Raw genomic sequence first — 18,004 nt, 5'->3', positions numbered from 1 at the left:
CATACATGTTACTGTACTATTTCAGGAAATACTATGATAAGCTTTCTGTTCTTGATTGTTGGGATAAAACAGACAAGTTCTTTAAAAAATTTAAATCAAAGCCAAACAAAAAACACCAAACAAAAAACCCTAACACTTCTTATAGAAGATATTTCATTTTAAAAATTATTTCAAATCAAGCCTACTCTTCAAAAGTTTTATATGTCTCTTCAAAGGATGAATTGAGCAACTGTGTGGTAATATACTATATTAACAGCTGTTTTTTCCACTAGTGTCTGCAGTTTCAGCTTTCATTAGATAGTTTCAGTCATTCTAAGAGGTCCTGATGTGTGTAGTTTACTTACAGGTCCTTTCTCCATGAATCTAATACTGTGTTCCTTGTTGCTGGTTGGCAATATTCAGCACACTTGCCTTAAGCCTGATATTTGTATATCCTTTTTCTTTCTGGCTATCAGTAATGTATTGGAATACTCAACCTTGAACTTTATGTGTCAGTCCACTGCTTCAGTTTCCTGAGTAATGGAATCTTAATGGCTGATAATCTGTAGTGAAAATCCCCATACTTGGGGTTATGAGAGAAATTATCATTTTAGAATGTTGCTGTCTTTGTTTTAGCTGCTAGCATCATTCTAATATCATGCTTTTTCTCAGATGTGCTTTTTTTGTACATTGCTTATATGGGGGTTTTGCATACCGACCTTACCACAAAGCATAATTTAAGGCAAGATTCTTTATTCGTCATTGACATTTGCGCTATCTACAGCTAGATGAGTCAATCACTTCAGTGAAGAAGACAGCAGGAATTTTTTTAGTGAGCTTATGCTTAAAAACCAAGTCACGGGAGGAAGAACTACACCAAAGAAAAGACAGGCTTTATGTTTTAGGTTGTTTCTATGAAAGCTCTCTGAATTTATTCTAAGACATGAAAGATGATGAAGATGAATAGTGCCAGGAAAGACAGCCAATTTAAGACATGCAGTCATCTGTACATACAGATATTGAAACAGTTAGACACAATGCGTATTGCATGTTTTGTGTTGGAAAGAGCAGGAACAAATTACCTGTCTTTTACTTCCATCTTGCATCTTCCTATACAGGTGGCATTTAACTCTCCAAAACTTTTTCCTTCGCACTGTACACCTTTTAATTCTGTCAGCATTGATAACTTGCTTTGTATGCAGAGTAACAGAACTTAGCTTTCTAGTCCGTTGTTTTGAGGATGTTTCCACTAATTTTTTGGGGGAATGCTTTAAGTCTCATGGATTAAACTACCATATGACACTGATGAGCTGAGGGGTGATTATCTTAAAATTTCTCTAAAGCATGAGTTCTCAAATTTTGGGTCATGGTTCTTGAACAAAATTAAAGTTTCTGAATTTGTCATCTCTGTGTAGGTACGTGGTGGCAATTAGTGGTCTCTTGACCCTAGATACAGAAATGACTGCTTAGTGTTATCTATGTGTTTCATGGGCAAGGTCATTTATCTTCAAGAAATGTTTGTGTAGATACATAGGAAAGAAACCATGCATGGACTTGCTTTTCCCATTCATGTACTAGCAGTTACTTTCTCCTAATCTGCAGAAGAACTGTGTAGTGCCTATTGGTCGATGTTGATTTTTGCAGGATCAATAAAATCAAGATTCTTCTTTCTGTCTTGAGGATAAGGCAATGTATCTTTACTTTCTTGGTATGTGGCTTGGTGCTCTTTGGCTAAAACCTTTCAACTCCTGTAGTAATTAAGACAACTGTAAGGTGTGGTGCTATTTCAATTTTGGCACATGGTACAGTTCTGTAAGGATTCTGATGTAGCCAGAATGAAAGTGAGGTGATAGAAACTCTCCTAGATATTCACTATACATCTACAACAGTGTGACTCAAGGCAGAGATGATGCACTAGGAGCTAGGTTGGAATTCTCACAAGAAAGAATTAACTGTCACCATTTATTCTCGACTACCTTGAGTTTCTGTGCTACAGCTTGGAAACTTTTTTTCCCCTTACTTTATATTTTTGAATAGACAAGATTTTATAGTTTGCTTCACTATCGAATCCTCCATTGTTTTCCCAATGAAGCAGCAAGCTTTACTTGACATGTGAATTGGTTCCAGTTGAGACTACGAATGGTGCTGAATGCACATGTGCAGTTTCTGGCCACCTGCACATAGATTAGTCTCTAACAGTTTTTTGAGGTTGCTTTTAATTTTTTTTTTTTTTCTGAAGAGTATGAAAAATGCTTTTTCAATTGGTTTTGAGCAGCCAAAAACTTCTTCAGTATGATGGTTGCCTATCACCAGAAAATAGCGAGGCAGGAAATTCTGAAAGATTCACCTACCGTCTGTTAAGATACTCCTACTGTCTGTTAAGTATCTTTATGACACAAATGTTAAGAAAGAAACTGGAAGTAGTGCATACGTATTGTCACCCCACTCAGTGTCCATTATGAAGTATTAATAGATGAGTGCTTACATAGGAACAAAAGTGCTCTCATTCTGAAAAACAATATTGTATTTGGACAGTGAGGTAGCAGGCTCTCTTTAGGAAAATAAGGGTTCCCTGGAATGTGATCAGATTTAACTTAATCTTTATAACAAAGTTAGCATAGTATGTCATCGTACAGTGTCTGCACTAATCTCAGGGATATAGCAGACCTTCAGAATAACCCTAGATTTTTATAGGATGATAGTCTAAGCTGTATGGTAGAAATGAGCAGTATTAATCATTCTATGAAGAAGTTAAAGCAGTAGCTACTAGTACAGATTTGGGAATAAGTTTTCCTTTTGTCTGCTCTAATCTGACTTGTTTCTGAAGCATTCAGAACTTCCCATTTGGACTTTTCAGTAAGCTTATGTACCTTGTTAAAGATGACCTATCTGTGCAACACAGACTGCTTCAGTATGAACCATTAGGTCAGCAGCCTAATACAGGATTGTTCTGAAGGCTGACAGCTTGATAGCTTGTTTGTAAAGTTATTTTAGATGCCTTGTTTTTGATCCATCTTAGTGAAAATGTGTTTAAGCTGGTGTCTGTTAATGGCAAACTAACTTCAGAGGTGATTATTTGTTCTCTTTTATACTTAGTCCCACATACGTTTCTGCTCTTGCGGTCAAGTTGTTCTACATGATTGTAACAGTCAAGTAAGAGTTCTTACTTAAAAAACTAGTTCAGCATGTTAGAATATACACTGCTGGAATACATTTAGCTGTCAAGAAACATGCTGAATTTTATGTCAGTTATTTTTCTGTAGCCCTGTCAACAGGAAAGAGTTTGGATACTGATGTGCTTAGAAGAAGTATACATCTCTAAGTTACTTATATTCATATATGAGTATAGATGTTCTTAGGTTTTTATTCAGCTTTTTGAAGTTGCGTTGTAACCATTGTGTTGTGGGTTGTTTTTTTGTTTTTGTAAAATACTGTAGGTATGTCGGCAAAGATTATTCTTCTGCCCAGGAACAAATGGAAGATGACATGAAAGCGTATTATAGTCAGAATAGCACAGTATCACTAGCTCAGTCTCCAAGTGTTGGGCAACTTGTTGCGGTACATGCTGAAGAAGATGCCTGGTTGCGTGCTCGGATAATTTCTCTAGAAGACAACAGGATAAAGGCAAGTAATTACCTCTCTTAGCACTTGGAGAAAGACTTTGAAACAATCTCGGGTTTTAGATTCATGATCAATTCCTAGATTTGCCGCACTAGCATTCTCTCCTTTTTTGCCCTGAAGTAGTTACATTTTCAGTTATATGAGAAATTAAGACTTTTCTGAAGTAATGCAATTGCCAAAATTAAATGATCTTTCAGATTTTTTTTTTCATAAGTCGTTTGAGTTTTGGGGGAATATTTGGGGTTTTATATGGTGCTGAGCCCCATGGCATTTTTGTACCGAAGACATACCTTTGATTGGAGGAATGAGTGTAGTAGCACTATTTGGAGTGGGGAAGAACAAAATTCACTTGCTGATAGACTTTGTTTTAAGTTTACTGAAATATCTATTACATGCACTGAATAGCAAGACAATGAGAAGGATATATTTGTGTTCCCTTTCAGGCAGATCTGGTATTCTGGGAGTTATGTGTAGTCTACATTTTAGCTAAACCCCTTTGAGATTCTATAACTCCTCTGTTGAGGTTTTCCTGGGCCAAGCAGACTGTTCTGGCCATCTGCAATGAAACTAGAACATATGATAGAACTGTAAAAAAAGTTTGAAACTTCTCAATTATTTCTTGCCTAGTCAAACATAAATGATACCTTTTTATTTTTTTTTCTTGGCCCAGTTAGATGACATTTTACAGAGATCTCCTTAACATACTTCTAAAGTTGATCCATTTCATAAATATTTAAATTGCACAAATGTTAGATTTGAGGTTTTTCTGAAAATTAGTGTGATAACCTTCAGTTGGAACTTGGAGAGGGATGTCAGAACTCAGTTTTGTGAAAGATTGTTGGGTTTAGAGAAGTGACAAGGATGTTGGTAGCAAGCTTCTAGTTTCTCTCTATCTAGAGCTATCAGCCAAAAGAAGGCTACTGCTTTGTTGCAGCCTTTGCTGATTATCCTCAGACTCCCTTTTCATTGTTTCATATGCAGACATTTTGCATGATAGGGTTTAGAGAAAAGTTGTAAAAGGCCCTGTCAAAAACGCCATTCTCTCCTTTCAGCTGTTAGTTATTTGCTGCCAATCAGCAGTTTCTCCACTGGTTTCCTGCATTGACTGAGGTCTTTGTGTCAAATTTACTATAAGCATAAATCAAAATTATTCTCTTAATATTGTAAAAACAAAAAGCAAAACATAGAAGGGCACTTAAGTGGTATTGGACTTTTCAAAAAACTTTACAAATAAAAATTGCCATGTGGTTTGAGGTAATACATGCTCAGTCCTTCCAGCACTGTTCCTATTAATAGCTGAGATTCTGTGGAATGGTTGGAGAGGATGGTTTTGCAGAGATCTTGAGAAGAAAGCTTTCCCTGAAAACTCTGAACATTTAAGCAGTGAAATAAATAAGAGATTAATGGCATTATATAGTGCTAATGTAGTGAAAAGTTATTTGTCTGTAGCTGCATAGAGAATGTGATAAGTGGATACATTTTCCCTAGACTCAAGAAAATGTATTTACAATTATATTCGTGATCTTACACTTTTATTCCTTTTTCCATTATCAGGTATGCTATGTTGATCATGGCTTCAGTGAGTTTGTTGAAAGCAACAGTGTGTACAAACTACAGAAACGGTTCACTTTGCTTCCATTTCAAGCAGCAAAATGTAAACTGGCAGGTAAGAGAAAGCCAATGTTGACTATACAGGTTGCTGTTGCATGATTTGTGGATTGAAGCGTCTCAGTCTGGGAGTTTCAATTATGTTTGTAATAACTCTGTATGTATTAGATTTTGTCTAAGCAGACACAAGTAGGCATGGAAACAAGGAAAAGGAAAGAAGGATGTGAAGGAGAGTGTTATTAAAAACCCCTTGATATCAGAAGATACTGATATCCAGCATCTCTGTAATGGAACGTAGTTGTTTTCTGTACTTAGCTTGGATGTCTTTGTCCCTTTAATGTATGCAAGCCTAAAGAAAGATAAGGAAACAGTTGCTGTTGTGTAAAGCAATGTACTATCACAACTCCTTTTTCCGTACGTAAGACATATCTGTTGTGGCTAACTTGGACAATATTCCTAAATATGATTCTATTTAGTTCTTTTAAAGATCTTCCCCTTTCAGTATTTGAATAGTTGCATACTTCCTAGACTCTGCTGGAAATTATTCACCTTCCTAAAACTGATAGGCATTTAAAAAAAAATATGGTATTTAAAATCTATGACATTTCTACAAATGAGCTTATGTTTGTTTATCCTTTTTAAAAAAATTCTTGGATGCATTTTTAATTCTTCAATGCATTTTTAAACTCTTTGATGCATCCTTTTTTTGCTTCGACTCTTTCTGAAGAGTATCTTCTTTTCCCCTTCTTTCCCCTTTCCCTGTTAAAAAGGTGGAAATTTAGCAGAATACAAGTAAGGGTGCAGTACTATTTTCTTGCTACATCCTGATTCTTGAAGGATTCCTGTTGCAAACGCAGCCCTGGTGTTTATTTTTGCCCTCAAATACAGCGATACATAAAAGTATGGTGTGTTTTACAGGACTGGAGTTCTTCTGTGATGATCCTGTCCTGATAAAGACTGTGGAATCACAGACATGCTCCAAGATATTTGCTGTGGAAATACTGGAAAAGAGTGATATTCCTCTTCTTGTTCTCTATGATACTTCCGGCGAAGACGATATCAACATCAATGCTACTTGTCTGAAGGCATTGTATGACAAGTCCCTTGAACTGCATCTAAAGGTACCATCTTCCTGCTTCCTTCTTAATTCATTAGAAAATCATTGACTGCTAAGGTCTTGGATGGACAAAAAAACAGTACTCAGAAAATTTGCTAAGTTTTTGTGTGTGTTTTTTTCTCCCTTTCTTGTCCAAATCTCACTGTTGCAGGTAGATGCACTATATACAAATGTCAGAGTAACCAGTGTTTTCTCTGACGGAAGCCTGTGTTGCCAGGTGCCATCCAAAGGCTTGTCCAGACTTTCTGAAATCTTGCAAAAACTAGAAGACTACTTCCATTACAAGGTAGGTTCTATGATGAGAGAAGTGGTGAAGTCATGTAGTCTTTCTTCAGAGTGTACCCATAATTTTCCTTGCACATAAGTTCAAGTTTCTGAGGTAGCTGTAGAGTATTCAAAAAGGGTATAAATTATCATACTAGTTTTTTGGGGATGCATCTGTCAGCATGAAAAGTGTCTTCTGAGGCTTTCTTGTTCACAAGGTGTCTCTAAAGCTTCAGTAACTACTTACAGCTTTTCTTGAATAGTTAGAACAGCAACAATATGGCTCATAATGGGAAGCTGCATCAGATGGGTATAAGGTCTGTGGAGATACTGCCATATTTTTTTTCTAGAAGTTTTACCTACATGATGGAGTTGAGGTGTGTACACAGCCTGGCCCACAGCACACTCTGCACAGTGACAGTAAAACCAGTGTAATTAAGGTCTGTTCTTTTTAGCCTAGCTTCCTTGGAGATTTAATGGCTTTGATCTGATCTGCTGCATATCTTGTCCTTGTACCCTTGGTTTTTGAATGTTGTGGCCAGTTTCACCTAGAACTGATGTATAGGAGGTCAAAAAAGTCTTTCAAAAGTCTTAAGTTGCTTTAAAATTGGTATGTGGCAGAGAAGTCTGACATTCCACCAGTCATTTGCAGACACATGCAGCAGCCATTACGTAGACTTAATAGAATTTATACAAAAGAGAAGAAATCTTAAGATAATCTGGTTGGTTCAACATTCAGCGGAACCATGGAGAATCAAACCATGAAATGCAAAACCTTGAAGGTTGTGGTAGAACTGCTGCTTAAGCAACTACTCTGTCAAAGTGGGTTTAGGTGTAGAAGTTGAGCTTTAGACCTGTTGTGGAACACACACCATCTGAAAATACTTTATACTGAACATGTCTCAGTTATCAAGACTGGTTTCAAGCAAGCTAAACACTGAAGGAATGAATGCATATATGACCCTGAAAGGTTTACCAGCACAAAGGCAGGCAGACAGGTTATTTTGAAGGTTCAGATTTTATGAACAGAATGTATGTTAGGTTCTTGCTGCTATTGAAGCAGCAGCTCTGACATTCAGAATCTGTATACAGGGGTAAAAGAAGCAGTTTTGACTTTGCATCTTATCTTAAGCATTTTAATTTTGCCTGAGAATTTAAACAAAGGAGGGTGTTGATGTGTCTTCAAATGGAGTTTCTTCATATTTTTTATAGTGTAGCTGTTGTCTTGGTATGCTATTTAGGATTATCATGGTAAATGTCACCCCATGAGACTTTCATTTGAGTCAGGAGTAAATTTGGTTTGATAAATATCTCAGCAAATGATGTATTCTAGAATAGAAGGTATGAGATTCTTCCGTTATCTGTCACAGCTCTGAACTGCTCTTGCTTTTCAGAACATTAAAGTAATGGTTGGTGATTTCATATTCTGTGTTTCTAGGTGTGACTTTTTTTCCCCCTGCACTTTATGTTCTTTCAGCTGCCCTGTAAGATGAACAGCTTGGAATTAAAACTTCATCAATTGGAGAAGCTTAAAAAAACAAGATAAGAAATACTTCTGAGGCTGGAAAAATATTTTATATTTGAAACAGAATTTTTGCTTCTTAGAACTGTTCATTCCATGTACAGATTTTGAAATGGTTAGATGAATGCCAGATAATAATAGCTCCATGCATTTTAACTTCTGGTTTTATATTTGCAGCAGACATCTGAGTTTAATGTATCATTACCTTTCTGTGGCAAAATCTGCTTGTTTCTTTCCAAAGGAAAATGGACACGTGTAGAGGTAAGAAGTATTCAAAGAGCAGCTACAGTTTTCCTAAGTATAAATGGCTCTTCTTTTTGTTTAGCTGAATTGGAATCCTTAGTTGCCATGAAACCTTTCATAGTGTATGTGTCACTGTTGTATTTTTAACCTCAAAATGATACGCTTGCTTTCTTCTTTCAGATAAAGATTATTCACACTAGACGGGCACTTGATGTGCAGTTCTTGGATACTGGAACAGTTGCAACTGTAAAAGTATCAGAGCTTAGAGAAATCCCACCACAATTCCTGAGAGAAGTAATTGCAATACCTCCTCAGGTATAAAGGCATGTTAAAGCTAACCTGTGCTTGATTTCTGGGCAGTTTTTGTAGCGCTGCTACTTCAAGGTTTATGTAATGAAATCTTGTTTGTTTAATAACATTCAACACTGGAGCATATTTCATTATGCATTTTTGCCTGACGTAGGTCATAATGTTGTCCTATGTATTGACAAAATGTGTGTGTGTAAAGGTACAGGTTTTGCGTGTTCCCCTCCTTCTGTTTGTCATACATCATTTAATCTCTCAGTATTAATGAAGCTTCTGTGAATAGGAACTTTTGGAATAGTTTCCATATTATTAAATAGTATTTGATTCTGTTCTTAGGCTATAAAATGCTGCCTAGCAGATCTGCCTCCTAACACCGGCATGTGGACTCCAGATGCTGTACTGTGGCTGAGAGACACTGTAATGAATTGTCCTGAATTTAGCATGAAGGTAAGTAGTCAAAATGCCTATGTGACTTGAAATCCATAAGCATGTGGAAAGACCATTGAAAGAACAACTCTAGAAGCTTACTCATAACATCTATTTTTGTTATAGAAGTTTAGAAGTTTGTAGACAGCCCTTGGACATGAATTATATACAAAGTCCTTTTCCTAGGACATTTGGCATAATACTTACTTGCTTAAGCCTGTTAGAAGTTTCTTGTTTCCCCTCAAGAATTTAGCAGCTCCTCATTAGTCTTCCAGATTTTGCTGTCCCAGTTCAGATATGCAGATAGTTATTTGACTAGCTGATATGAAACACAGTTGTTAATGTTTCTGTTGAAACTGTTGAGTTTCAACTGTTGAGTTGAATTATTTTTATGTCTCTTGTAAGCATTGTTTTTTTCTCCTTCTTGTCTTCAAATGCAGCTTTATTTTTGATTGCTTTTGCTAATCCAGTGTGACCTAGTACATGCTGTTATATACTTAGAATTTATGTTAGCTTTGAGATAAAATTATTTCCGCTAGCAAGGTATCCTATCTAGTTTAATTAACTGAAAACACTCTTCGAAAGGAAATCTATTATTAGATACAGACTAAGCAAAGGTAATTTCCTCTTAAAAATCTGATTCCAGATACTGTCACAGCACTTTAAAAAAGTGTCTTGTAGCTTTTGTTTACCTTTTTGCTTGGTTTTACATTGGAGACAATATAGTTAAAACATAGTTCCTGTAGTCTGGGACTTAACTGTTGCATCTGGCTTTTCTAAACATCCTCTTCCTAGATGCTTTGAGCTTGTTACTAATTTTTGCTTGGCTAAATAACAGATGACAGATGTATGCTCTAACTGTGGAAAGTTGTTATTCCTGGCTGGGAAAATCAACAGAAGAAGCTGTAAGGAAATGCTATACTTTGTCAAATTAAAATTTCAATGCTTTACTATAAATAATGCTATCTTATTTGATATTAAATAGAAAATATTTTTATGTTGGTGCTTGAAAGTTATGTGTGATGCAAATCTGGAAGCTTTTTTCATCTTTTTTTTCCCCCCATCCTTAATTTTTCCCATCCTTCATCTCCCGTAATGACAGACAGATAATTTTGAAGGATTATGTGTTAATATTTAATAGCATTACTTAGTTGTTTAGATCTGTATGGAAACTGGCTACTGTTCTTCTGAAAAATAGAATTGTACAGACAGTACTGGGATTGAACCTATTGGGCAGAGCAAAACTCAGTTCAAGCTTTGTATTTGCTGTACCTTAGTGCAATACCTGCAAATGCTTTCTTTAGCTGCTGTGTAAGTTGCTTACTATCTGACAACCTCACTAACGTATTTGAGAGACCCTTGAAAATACTTCTGTGCATATAGAATGCAATGAACTGTTGCCACTTTTCTGTTAAAGGTTTTAGTCTTCTGTACAAGATCAGATGTTCATTTATTAGTTATAAACTGGAAGTTAAACTATATTTTGTTTTCCAAGGTGGCAAAGCAGGACAGTTCAAAGGGAATTGTACACATTTACTTGTTTGCTCCAAAGAACTTCCCAGACATGGATCATAGCATCAATCGACAGATCAAAAATGCAGACTTGTGGAAGCACCAGAAAGATGTTTTCTTGAGTGTTACACCCAGTGGGACTGGCTCCACAAAAGTGACAAGCGATGCTCTTTCAGCTCTACGATTAACTAGTGGAAGGCTAGAGAAAAGTGTCTCTGATCCAGGCAGAGAACCCAGCACTGTGGTGTCTACCACTGCTGTGCCTCCGCCTCTACCTTTGTTAAAGACTGGTGAGCTCATGGATGTCTATGTCCCAGTGGCCTGCCATCCGGGTCACTTTATTGTCCAGCCTTGGAAAGAGCTACATAATCTGGAGGCCTTAATGGAAGAAATGATCTTGTACTACAGCAGGGCAGAAGAGAAACCTGTGAACATCGAAAAAAACAAGCTGTATGCAGCTAAAATTGAAAATCAGTAAGTATATTCTTAAATTAAAAACAAAATCTTTGAAGTTAAGCTTAGCTCTGCTAAGCTGGGCAAGCCTAGCTCTGCTTTGTCTGCATTGTTAACAGGGTGGCAGATGTCCAATGATCACTGAGAGATTAATGGAGTAAATGAGGTTGCAGTCTCTTCATGCTTCCAGATTGTAGTTGGAAGAGTTGACTTCTCTTCAGATAATACCAGATCTGGGAAGCCTGAGACATATTGGTTAAGATCTTTTGGTTGTGTGTTGTTTTTCTGGTGCCTTGACAGTGTGTGGATATGAATTCAACTTGTCTATTCCTGTTTTCCTCATTTTTAGGTGGTACAGGGTCATAATAAAAGGAATTCTTAGAAATGGGTTTTTGTCAGTATATGAGCTGGACTATGGTAAACATGAGTTTGTCAGCATAGAGAACGTACAGCCACTCATGGATACGTTTAGAAAACTACCTTTCCAAGCTGTAACAGCCCAGCTTGCAGGTAGGTAGTAAGAATTTACCATTTTTTTGTGTTAAAAGTCTTACATCAGTGGAGATACCAAGTGAACAGAAATGTGAAGTGGACAAAACCACAGGTTAGTGATATAAGTGTTTTTTGACAAAGTAAGCATGTACCTGCTTGCAAAAGCATGCTTAATGCATGCGTGCATGTTTGTCATCAACATAGCTCTGCTTTTATTCTTGACATAGGTGGTGATGGTTCTGTTTTACTATTTGTCTGTTTATTTTAAGGCAGCACTTACAGTTATCATGTCTAAAACTGAAGATTGCTTCAACTTTCCCAGCAGCTGCTTTTCATTGTCATAAATATTTATCATTTAATATATGTGATGTCTTAATATGTAAAGGACACCAGGAAATCAAAACTAACTGTGTTTTGAATCCTTAAAAATAAACCCATTACAATGTGTCAAAGTTATGTCAGTTGATAAGAACTTATGTTCTGTTTATCCTAATCTGCATAAAGTTAGGAACTAGATCCTGAGTTTCTGGAGAAGTATTTCTCACATATCTTGCCCTTCCTGCAGTTTACTGTTTTCCAGTGCATATTTGGAATCCAAAGTTGCCTGAACACATTGGTGTTCTCAAACAAACAAACTCCACAAGGAGGGTAGGGTCTTTCAACAGACATAAGTAAGATTAATTTCCTTGAGAACACGGGGCATAGAGAGTGTGCATGCATCTGATAGAATTAAAACAATAAAACTCGATCTCTCCTCACTGTCTTTCCTTTTCCAATTTTTTCTTTCATTTCTGCATTGCTTTCAGATATATGTTTCTCTTCTTATTCAGTTGCTGCTTTCTGCCACTTGTTTGGTCAGCACTAGTCTAGACTCCAGTTACAGAATAGTGTTGCCTGCAGTCACAGGCCACAGAGTTGGTGCTCTGATCCTCAGTTGCCTTCTGTGCATCTGCTTTCCTGCACAGCCTCAGGGTGACCTTGGGGGTTGCTTTAAGCAAGTGATGATGGATATGTTACCCCCAGGCTGGCGTCTTAGGAGTGCAGTGCTCCATGAAGCTGATTTCTAGCTGAGTCTATTGGGGTAGCATCAGATCCAGCTGAGCAAGCCTACAAGTCATCTCACTTTCCTGCTTCACAGAATCCCAGGTAGCTAGTTAAGCTGGCCTCTGAGCTGCTTCATACTGCCAAAGCAGGCCAGCTGAGCCCAGAACACTGGTAACTATTGTCTTACTATTCTTCTACTTTTTTCTCTCTTTTTTTCATATCTGCTGCCTCTCAGTCTCTGATCCAGTTCCTGGTAAAATCCTATTTGCTTTCCCACCTGCCTTTCCTAGCAGCAATTACCCTTTCTTAACTGTTGATGAACTGTTGAATTCTCATTCCTTCTGTAACCTGCAAGGATCTGTGTTCCACTATTAGCAACCTGCTGCTAATAGTGCAAGCACAGTGTTGTCACTTTGCTGTTTTCCTTCTTTTATCCTAAGTTGTTTTTTGGGTATTCATGCACAATATCTGAGCCCCTCGTGTCTAGATGCTGAACACCAGCAGTGGTCTGGGGAGACTGAATTCTGATTCTACAGGAGCCACTTCTTTCTTGGTGGATTACAGCCATATTCAAAAAGTTGTTTGGTTCGCAGCATCGCATCCCTGAGCAGATTTGACTTTGTGGGACACAGCACTCAAAGAATAAGCAGCAGTATCGAGGCATTAAGGCTGCATTTCTCTTCGTTTCTGCTCTTTGCAGATCTAGTTTGGAACTTGAAGGTTTGGCAGATGTTTTAGTCGCTGATGCTGCTTTGAGATGAGGAAAACTTAAATCTAAAGTAAGGCAAACAGGACATACAATTTTGGCAATCTCAGGCAGAAAACAAGGAAATTGTTTTGAAAGGATCTTTAGTTTCCTTTTTGTGGTGTTTCTTAATAAGTCTTGATCATGCGTGGCAGCCAATATACAGGGAGTCAGTGCATTTGCCTTTCACTTCTGCAAAACTTGTCCATATCTTTAGACTTCAAGAAAAAAATAAATGTCATAGTCTCTGTAACAAGTAAGCTTGTTTGTGTGGGAGATGAGTGAGCTTGTGTTTCCTTTCTACAGTCAAGCTGCGTTCAGGAGCACTTGAACTTCTCTTTTGTCAAGTATTTAAACTCCCGCCACTTCTTTATAAACTTAGTCATTCAGATTGGTCTAGTCTGTAAATGACCTTCTATTTTGCTTTACGTTTGTCCCAGGAGTGAAAAGCCAGCAGTGGTCAGAAGAGGCATCAATAGTGTTTCGGAATCTTGTAGAGAAGAAACCCTTGGTGGCACAGATACAGGCAGTTAACGAAAGCACTAACTCTTGGGATCGAAAAATAGTGACCTTCCTCGTGGATACATCTCTTCCAGACACTGATATTTGGATTCATGATTTTGTGTCTCAAAGTCTTGTGGAATTTTCAAAGAATGATTAATTGCCACTTCTGAAATGTAGCAGCTCAGATTATTTAGCAATAATATAAGTAACAGGTTTTGAAGAGCAATTTATTTACTACATGGCCTTGGAGACATAAAGGGGATAAAATTTTAAAACCTGTATTCTGTGAAAAGGTTTTGTCTAACAAGTTTGGTTCTGTTGATTTCAGTTGACTTTCTGAAAATTTGCACTTTGTTTACCATTGTAATGCTAGAATGTTTGGGTGAAAATATTAAAAAAAGTTATTTATCGATAAACAATTTTGACTTTTGTTCTTGTGATCTTTCCCTAGTTTTGGGGGGTGCTTTTTATTGCATAGCTGTTACTCAGAGCCATTACTGGATACTCCTCCCATTTTCTTCAACTAGCACTTTAATTACTTGAGAAACATGGAAGCAGTCCTCAATATTTCTAAATTTAGTGTCATTGGCATGCATTATTGGTGGGGTTTTCCCCCTTCCTTAAATTCTTAGGAGTTGAATAGTTGGAAGTGCCTTGTTTGGGACACTGCATTGTGGGTCTTAGCTTTCACAGAAGGGTGTGCACTTCGTGCGCTTACCAGTCTGCTTGCTGTTCTTTAGCAATGATACCACTTTTCTGAATTCTCCGCTCCCCTCCTCACCCCAGCGCCCCTGACCAGCTGCTAAATTCAAGGCATTCCTTTCCCTCTTTTTTGATAGCTCCTTTTCATGTGTGCTTCTGTGACACTTTCAAGGACTGCTGCTCCCCGGAGACAGGAGCAAGCCCTGTCTATAGGCATATGGATCAGGGCTTCAAGTCCTATGAACACTGTATTTTTGGCATACTTTATAATCTAATTTATTTTTGGCATTAGGAATATTTAGAAGAGGTGTAGACATGATATTTCATAGTCTGCTGCCTAGATTTGAGTTTGCTTGCATAGCATTGTTAAACAGTATTAAAGCTTTCCACAGAAGGAATTTTTTCTGCTGTGCATAACTATATAATCTTTCTAGTAACACACAATCTGAGCTAATAAATTCTGCTAGCATGCTGTCTGCATGAGTAAAAGAGACTGGGCAGAAAGGAAACTGTGACTTGAAAGATGCAGTGCATATGTAACATTAGAATGGGAGAAAGAAAATGCATGCAAATATTCTGAGTAAACAAGCTGTTTAAGCATGTAAAACTTAACATTTACACCTTCTTAGTCTAATTCTGGTGTAGCTCTGAGAAGGCTGGAGCTAAGCAGCAAGGAGTCCTCTTGGAAATCTGGTGAGTGTCTCTGCCTGGACTGTACACAGGGTGTAGTGAAACAGGGCAGTAATAAACTAACAAACTGCTAATCTGATGCAAATTGCTAGTTAACATGTTCCCGTCCATATTTAAGTATGTGGAGGTGAAACACTCAGGTGTACTTGAAGTTATGTTAATGCCCAAGATATTAATATTTTCCCATGTTAATCAATTTCTTCTTCCTCAGCTGCCACTGCAGAAAAGGTGAAGAGTGTGGGCGAATGAATCAATGTGATAATGAACTGCTGTAGGATAAATTTCTGTGAAGTTTCCTTCTGTGTAGCACTGCTTCCGAGCCTGAAAATCTGAATGGTGCAGGTTGTGAGCATGAGACAAGCACTTTTCTGAGCTCCTGAAGAGAGTTTTCCTATGTAAGAGCATATGCCACCTTCAACCGCAATCTTGCAAAGTTTGATGGCTTACTAATTAATAATTGTAATGGCATAGGGTGTTTAGCTGGAGCTGTTCCGAAGTTTGGCTGGTTGTGTAAGAAATGCCTGTGCTATGTTTGCATCCGTTGAGGCTTGGGGATCTGCTGCTGGCCATGAGTTGATTTGCACCTGTGACCTAATGGGGCAGGCTTTGGGACTCTGCACTCATAGTTACTACAGGAAAGGGCCTTGCAGATGTTTGAGAGGCTCAGCATGCTTTTTGAGCTTTTTATCTGCTCCTTATGGAGTATGCCTCACCCCCTCCTTGGTTGTCAGTGGCTGCCCCAGAATCTAAAAAGCCCAAATCGGTAGCAAGGACAGTATTGACACAGTCTCATGCATTGGTGTGGCTCCATGGAGTTCATGTAGATGTTATCTTCATAGCACAGAGTGTGGTGTAAATAAATAATCAGCAAACCCAGGAGCACCACTCACATGTGGTGAATCCTTTTAGCTGTGCATGGAACATACACCCAACCCAAAGTTACTAACACAGTGCTCTGTTCAGTGCATACACTGCATCCCAGTCTTTATACCCACTATATGACAACACCCCTGTCCGAAGTAGCATTGCTAGTCCATTACACCACAAGTACTCTGCTATTACTTACTGTCTTCTTACGATGTCTGTGAAGTCAGCTACAGAGCTATGATCTTATACGTGCTTTTAATGTTAGGGTTTTTTTACCCCACTGACCAGCCCGTAGTCTCTGATACATTTGCTAACTGGCCTGCTAGTGCTATTTGGGTACATTGTGTGCTCTGGCTTTGAAAAACATGCAGAAGGTGTTGGCTGTACACAACACTGAACATCGAATTTGTAAAATTTGCCGATCCATGAAGCGTAATCAGCAGTTAGTCTGCTGCGCCTAGGAGGCGTTAGACCTGCCTGCTGTGCCTAAGCTGTTAATTCACACAGAATGCTCCGTGGTTTTTAACTTCAGTTTTCCAGCAGTGAGTGTTTGTGGTTTGCTGTGAGCGGCTTCTCTGCTTTCATGAACGTGCGACAGCTCACCAGGGGCGCCCCACCGCCTGTGTCTGAATGGAGCAGGTGGTGGAGTTCCTGTTTCAGGGGATCTTTCCATTCCGACAGCTATGAGAAAGGCCTCCGCGGGAATCCTGCGTGCAGGACTAGGCGCTGTCATACAAGAGAGATGTGGATTGATTATAGAGAGTGCAGACGAAAGCAAGAACAACGAAAGTCTAGAAAACCTGGCTTAAATAGAAGGATTGTAGCTAGTCTGGAATGGAGAAGGCTAAGGAAGGGAATGTTTTCAAATATTTTCACTGGTAAAGCGTCTGTGTTTATACACAGGGAAAATAGGACATGTAAAGGCCTGAATTGCAGAAAGGTAAGTTTAGGTTAGGTGCTAGGCAATCTTCCTAAAGAGAGAGGGAAAGCCTGGAAATTCACTGGAACTCACATTACATTTTAAGTGCAAACAACAGGTAAAGATGTATCTGCAAAAGCCCAGCTGATCCTCCCTTGGGATATGGAGATGGAGAGTACAATTCTTGGGATTCCACCCAAGATAACTTTCCAGCCAGAAAAAGGGGATGCAGCATGGTGAGACATGTTTTGTGCAACACCGTGAATTTTATAAACTGGAAGATGAGTATTCATTACCTAGGGAAAACAAACCAAAGGCAGATCTTTCACTGTCCCAAGGCTGTGAACAATAATCACTTTCAAATCACCTGTTTCCTGTTTATTCCATCTCAATTTAAGTTTACAAAGTTTAAGTTTACCTGTTTTCATCTCCCAGGGTGTTCACCACAGGTAGTTTTGAGGAACTCTCTTTCATCAGTGAAACATGGAACCCTCTTTGCCATCCCAAAATTAGTTCCTGTCTCCAAAGTTTCCACGCCTGGTCTACTCTTTCCTCATTCAGGGAGACTTCTATTGCAAAGCTCTTTTGTCTCCCTGTTTTCATGTCATCACTTGTTCTCACAGTTGCTGCACATCGGGCAAACCTTTGAGAGCCTTCTTGTGTGCTGATTGTGTCAGACAAGAAAAGTGAAGAACCATGCAATGAAGAAAAACCTCAGTTTAAACCTTCATAATGCCTGAAAGCTTCCTTTTGTGTTCTTTTGTTCATTGCTGGTATTTTCAGACTGGAAGTCTTGGACAGGAGAATGGCTCTGCAAGGTTAGAACTTGGCTTGGGCAAGAGAAGCCTGTGACCTGAGCAGACAGGCTTCACGCGTGCTGAGCCACCACCTCGAGAGCTGCTCTGGAGGCAGCAATATGTGGTGTCTTGTGAACAGTGCTGGAAGGTGCGTTCCTTGCAGCATTTGTTGCTGCAGTGTGTCATGGCTGAC

At 38.5% G+C, this 18,004-nt stretch overlaps 2 protein-coding genes across 2 annotated transcripts in view; both read left to right on the top strand.

Annotated features, from left to right (window-relative positions):
* TDRD7 (tudor domain containing 7) overlaps window positions 1-14,171 on the top strand; it is a 41,203-nt gene extending 27,032 nt beyond the window's left edge. Inside the window, exons 7-16 of the mRNA XM_080362698.1 lie at window positions 3,417-3,603; window positions 5,155-5,266; window positions 6,127-6,329; window positions 6,477-6,611; window positions 8,289-8,372; window positions 8,535-8,669; window positions 8,997-9,107; window positions 10,582-11,072; window positions 11,401-11,561; window positions 13,773-14,171. Of these exons, the coding sequence (XP_080218824.1) occupies window positions 3,417-3,603; window positions 5,155-5,266; window positions 6,127-6,329; window positions 6,477-6,611; window positions 8,289-8,372; window positions 8,535-8,669; window positions 8,997-9,107; window positions 10,582-11,072; window positions 11,401-11,561; window positions 13,773-13,993 (1,840 nt within the window). The 3' untranslated portion in view covers window positions 13,994-14,171. The remainder of the gene's footprint in view (window positions 1-3,416; window positions 3,604-5,154; window positions 5,267-6,126; window positions 6,330-6,476; window positions 6,612-8,288; window positions 8,373-8,534; window positions 8,670-8,996; window positions 9,108-10,581; window positions 11,073-11,400; window positions 11,562-13,772) is intronic.
* Window positions 11,032-18,004, top strand: part of TMOD1 (tropomodulin 1) — a 39,190-nt gene continuing 32,217 nt past the window's right edge. Inside the window, exon 1 of the mRNA XM_080362696.1 lies at window positions 11,032-11,072. The gene's annotated coding sequence lies outside the window, so the exon portion shown is untranslated. The remainder of the gene's footprint in view (window positions 11,073-18,004) is intronic.

Source organism: Nesoenas mayeri, assembly GCF_963082525.1.
Source record: "Nesoenas mayeri genome assembly, chromosome: Z".
NCBI classification, from domain to species: domain Eukaryota; kingdom Metazoa; phylum Chordata; class Aves; order Columbiformes; family Columbidae; genus Nesoenas; species Nesoenas mayeri.
This window is presented reverse-complemented; position numbering and strand designations above follow the sequence as displayed.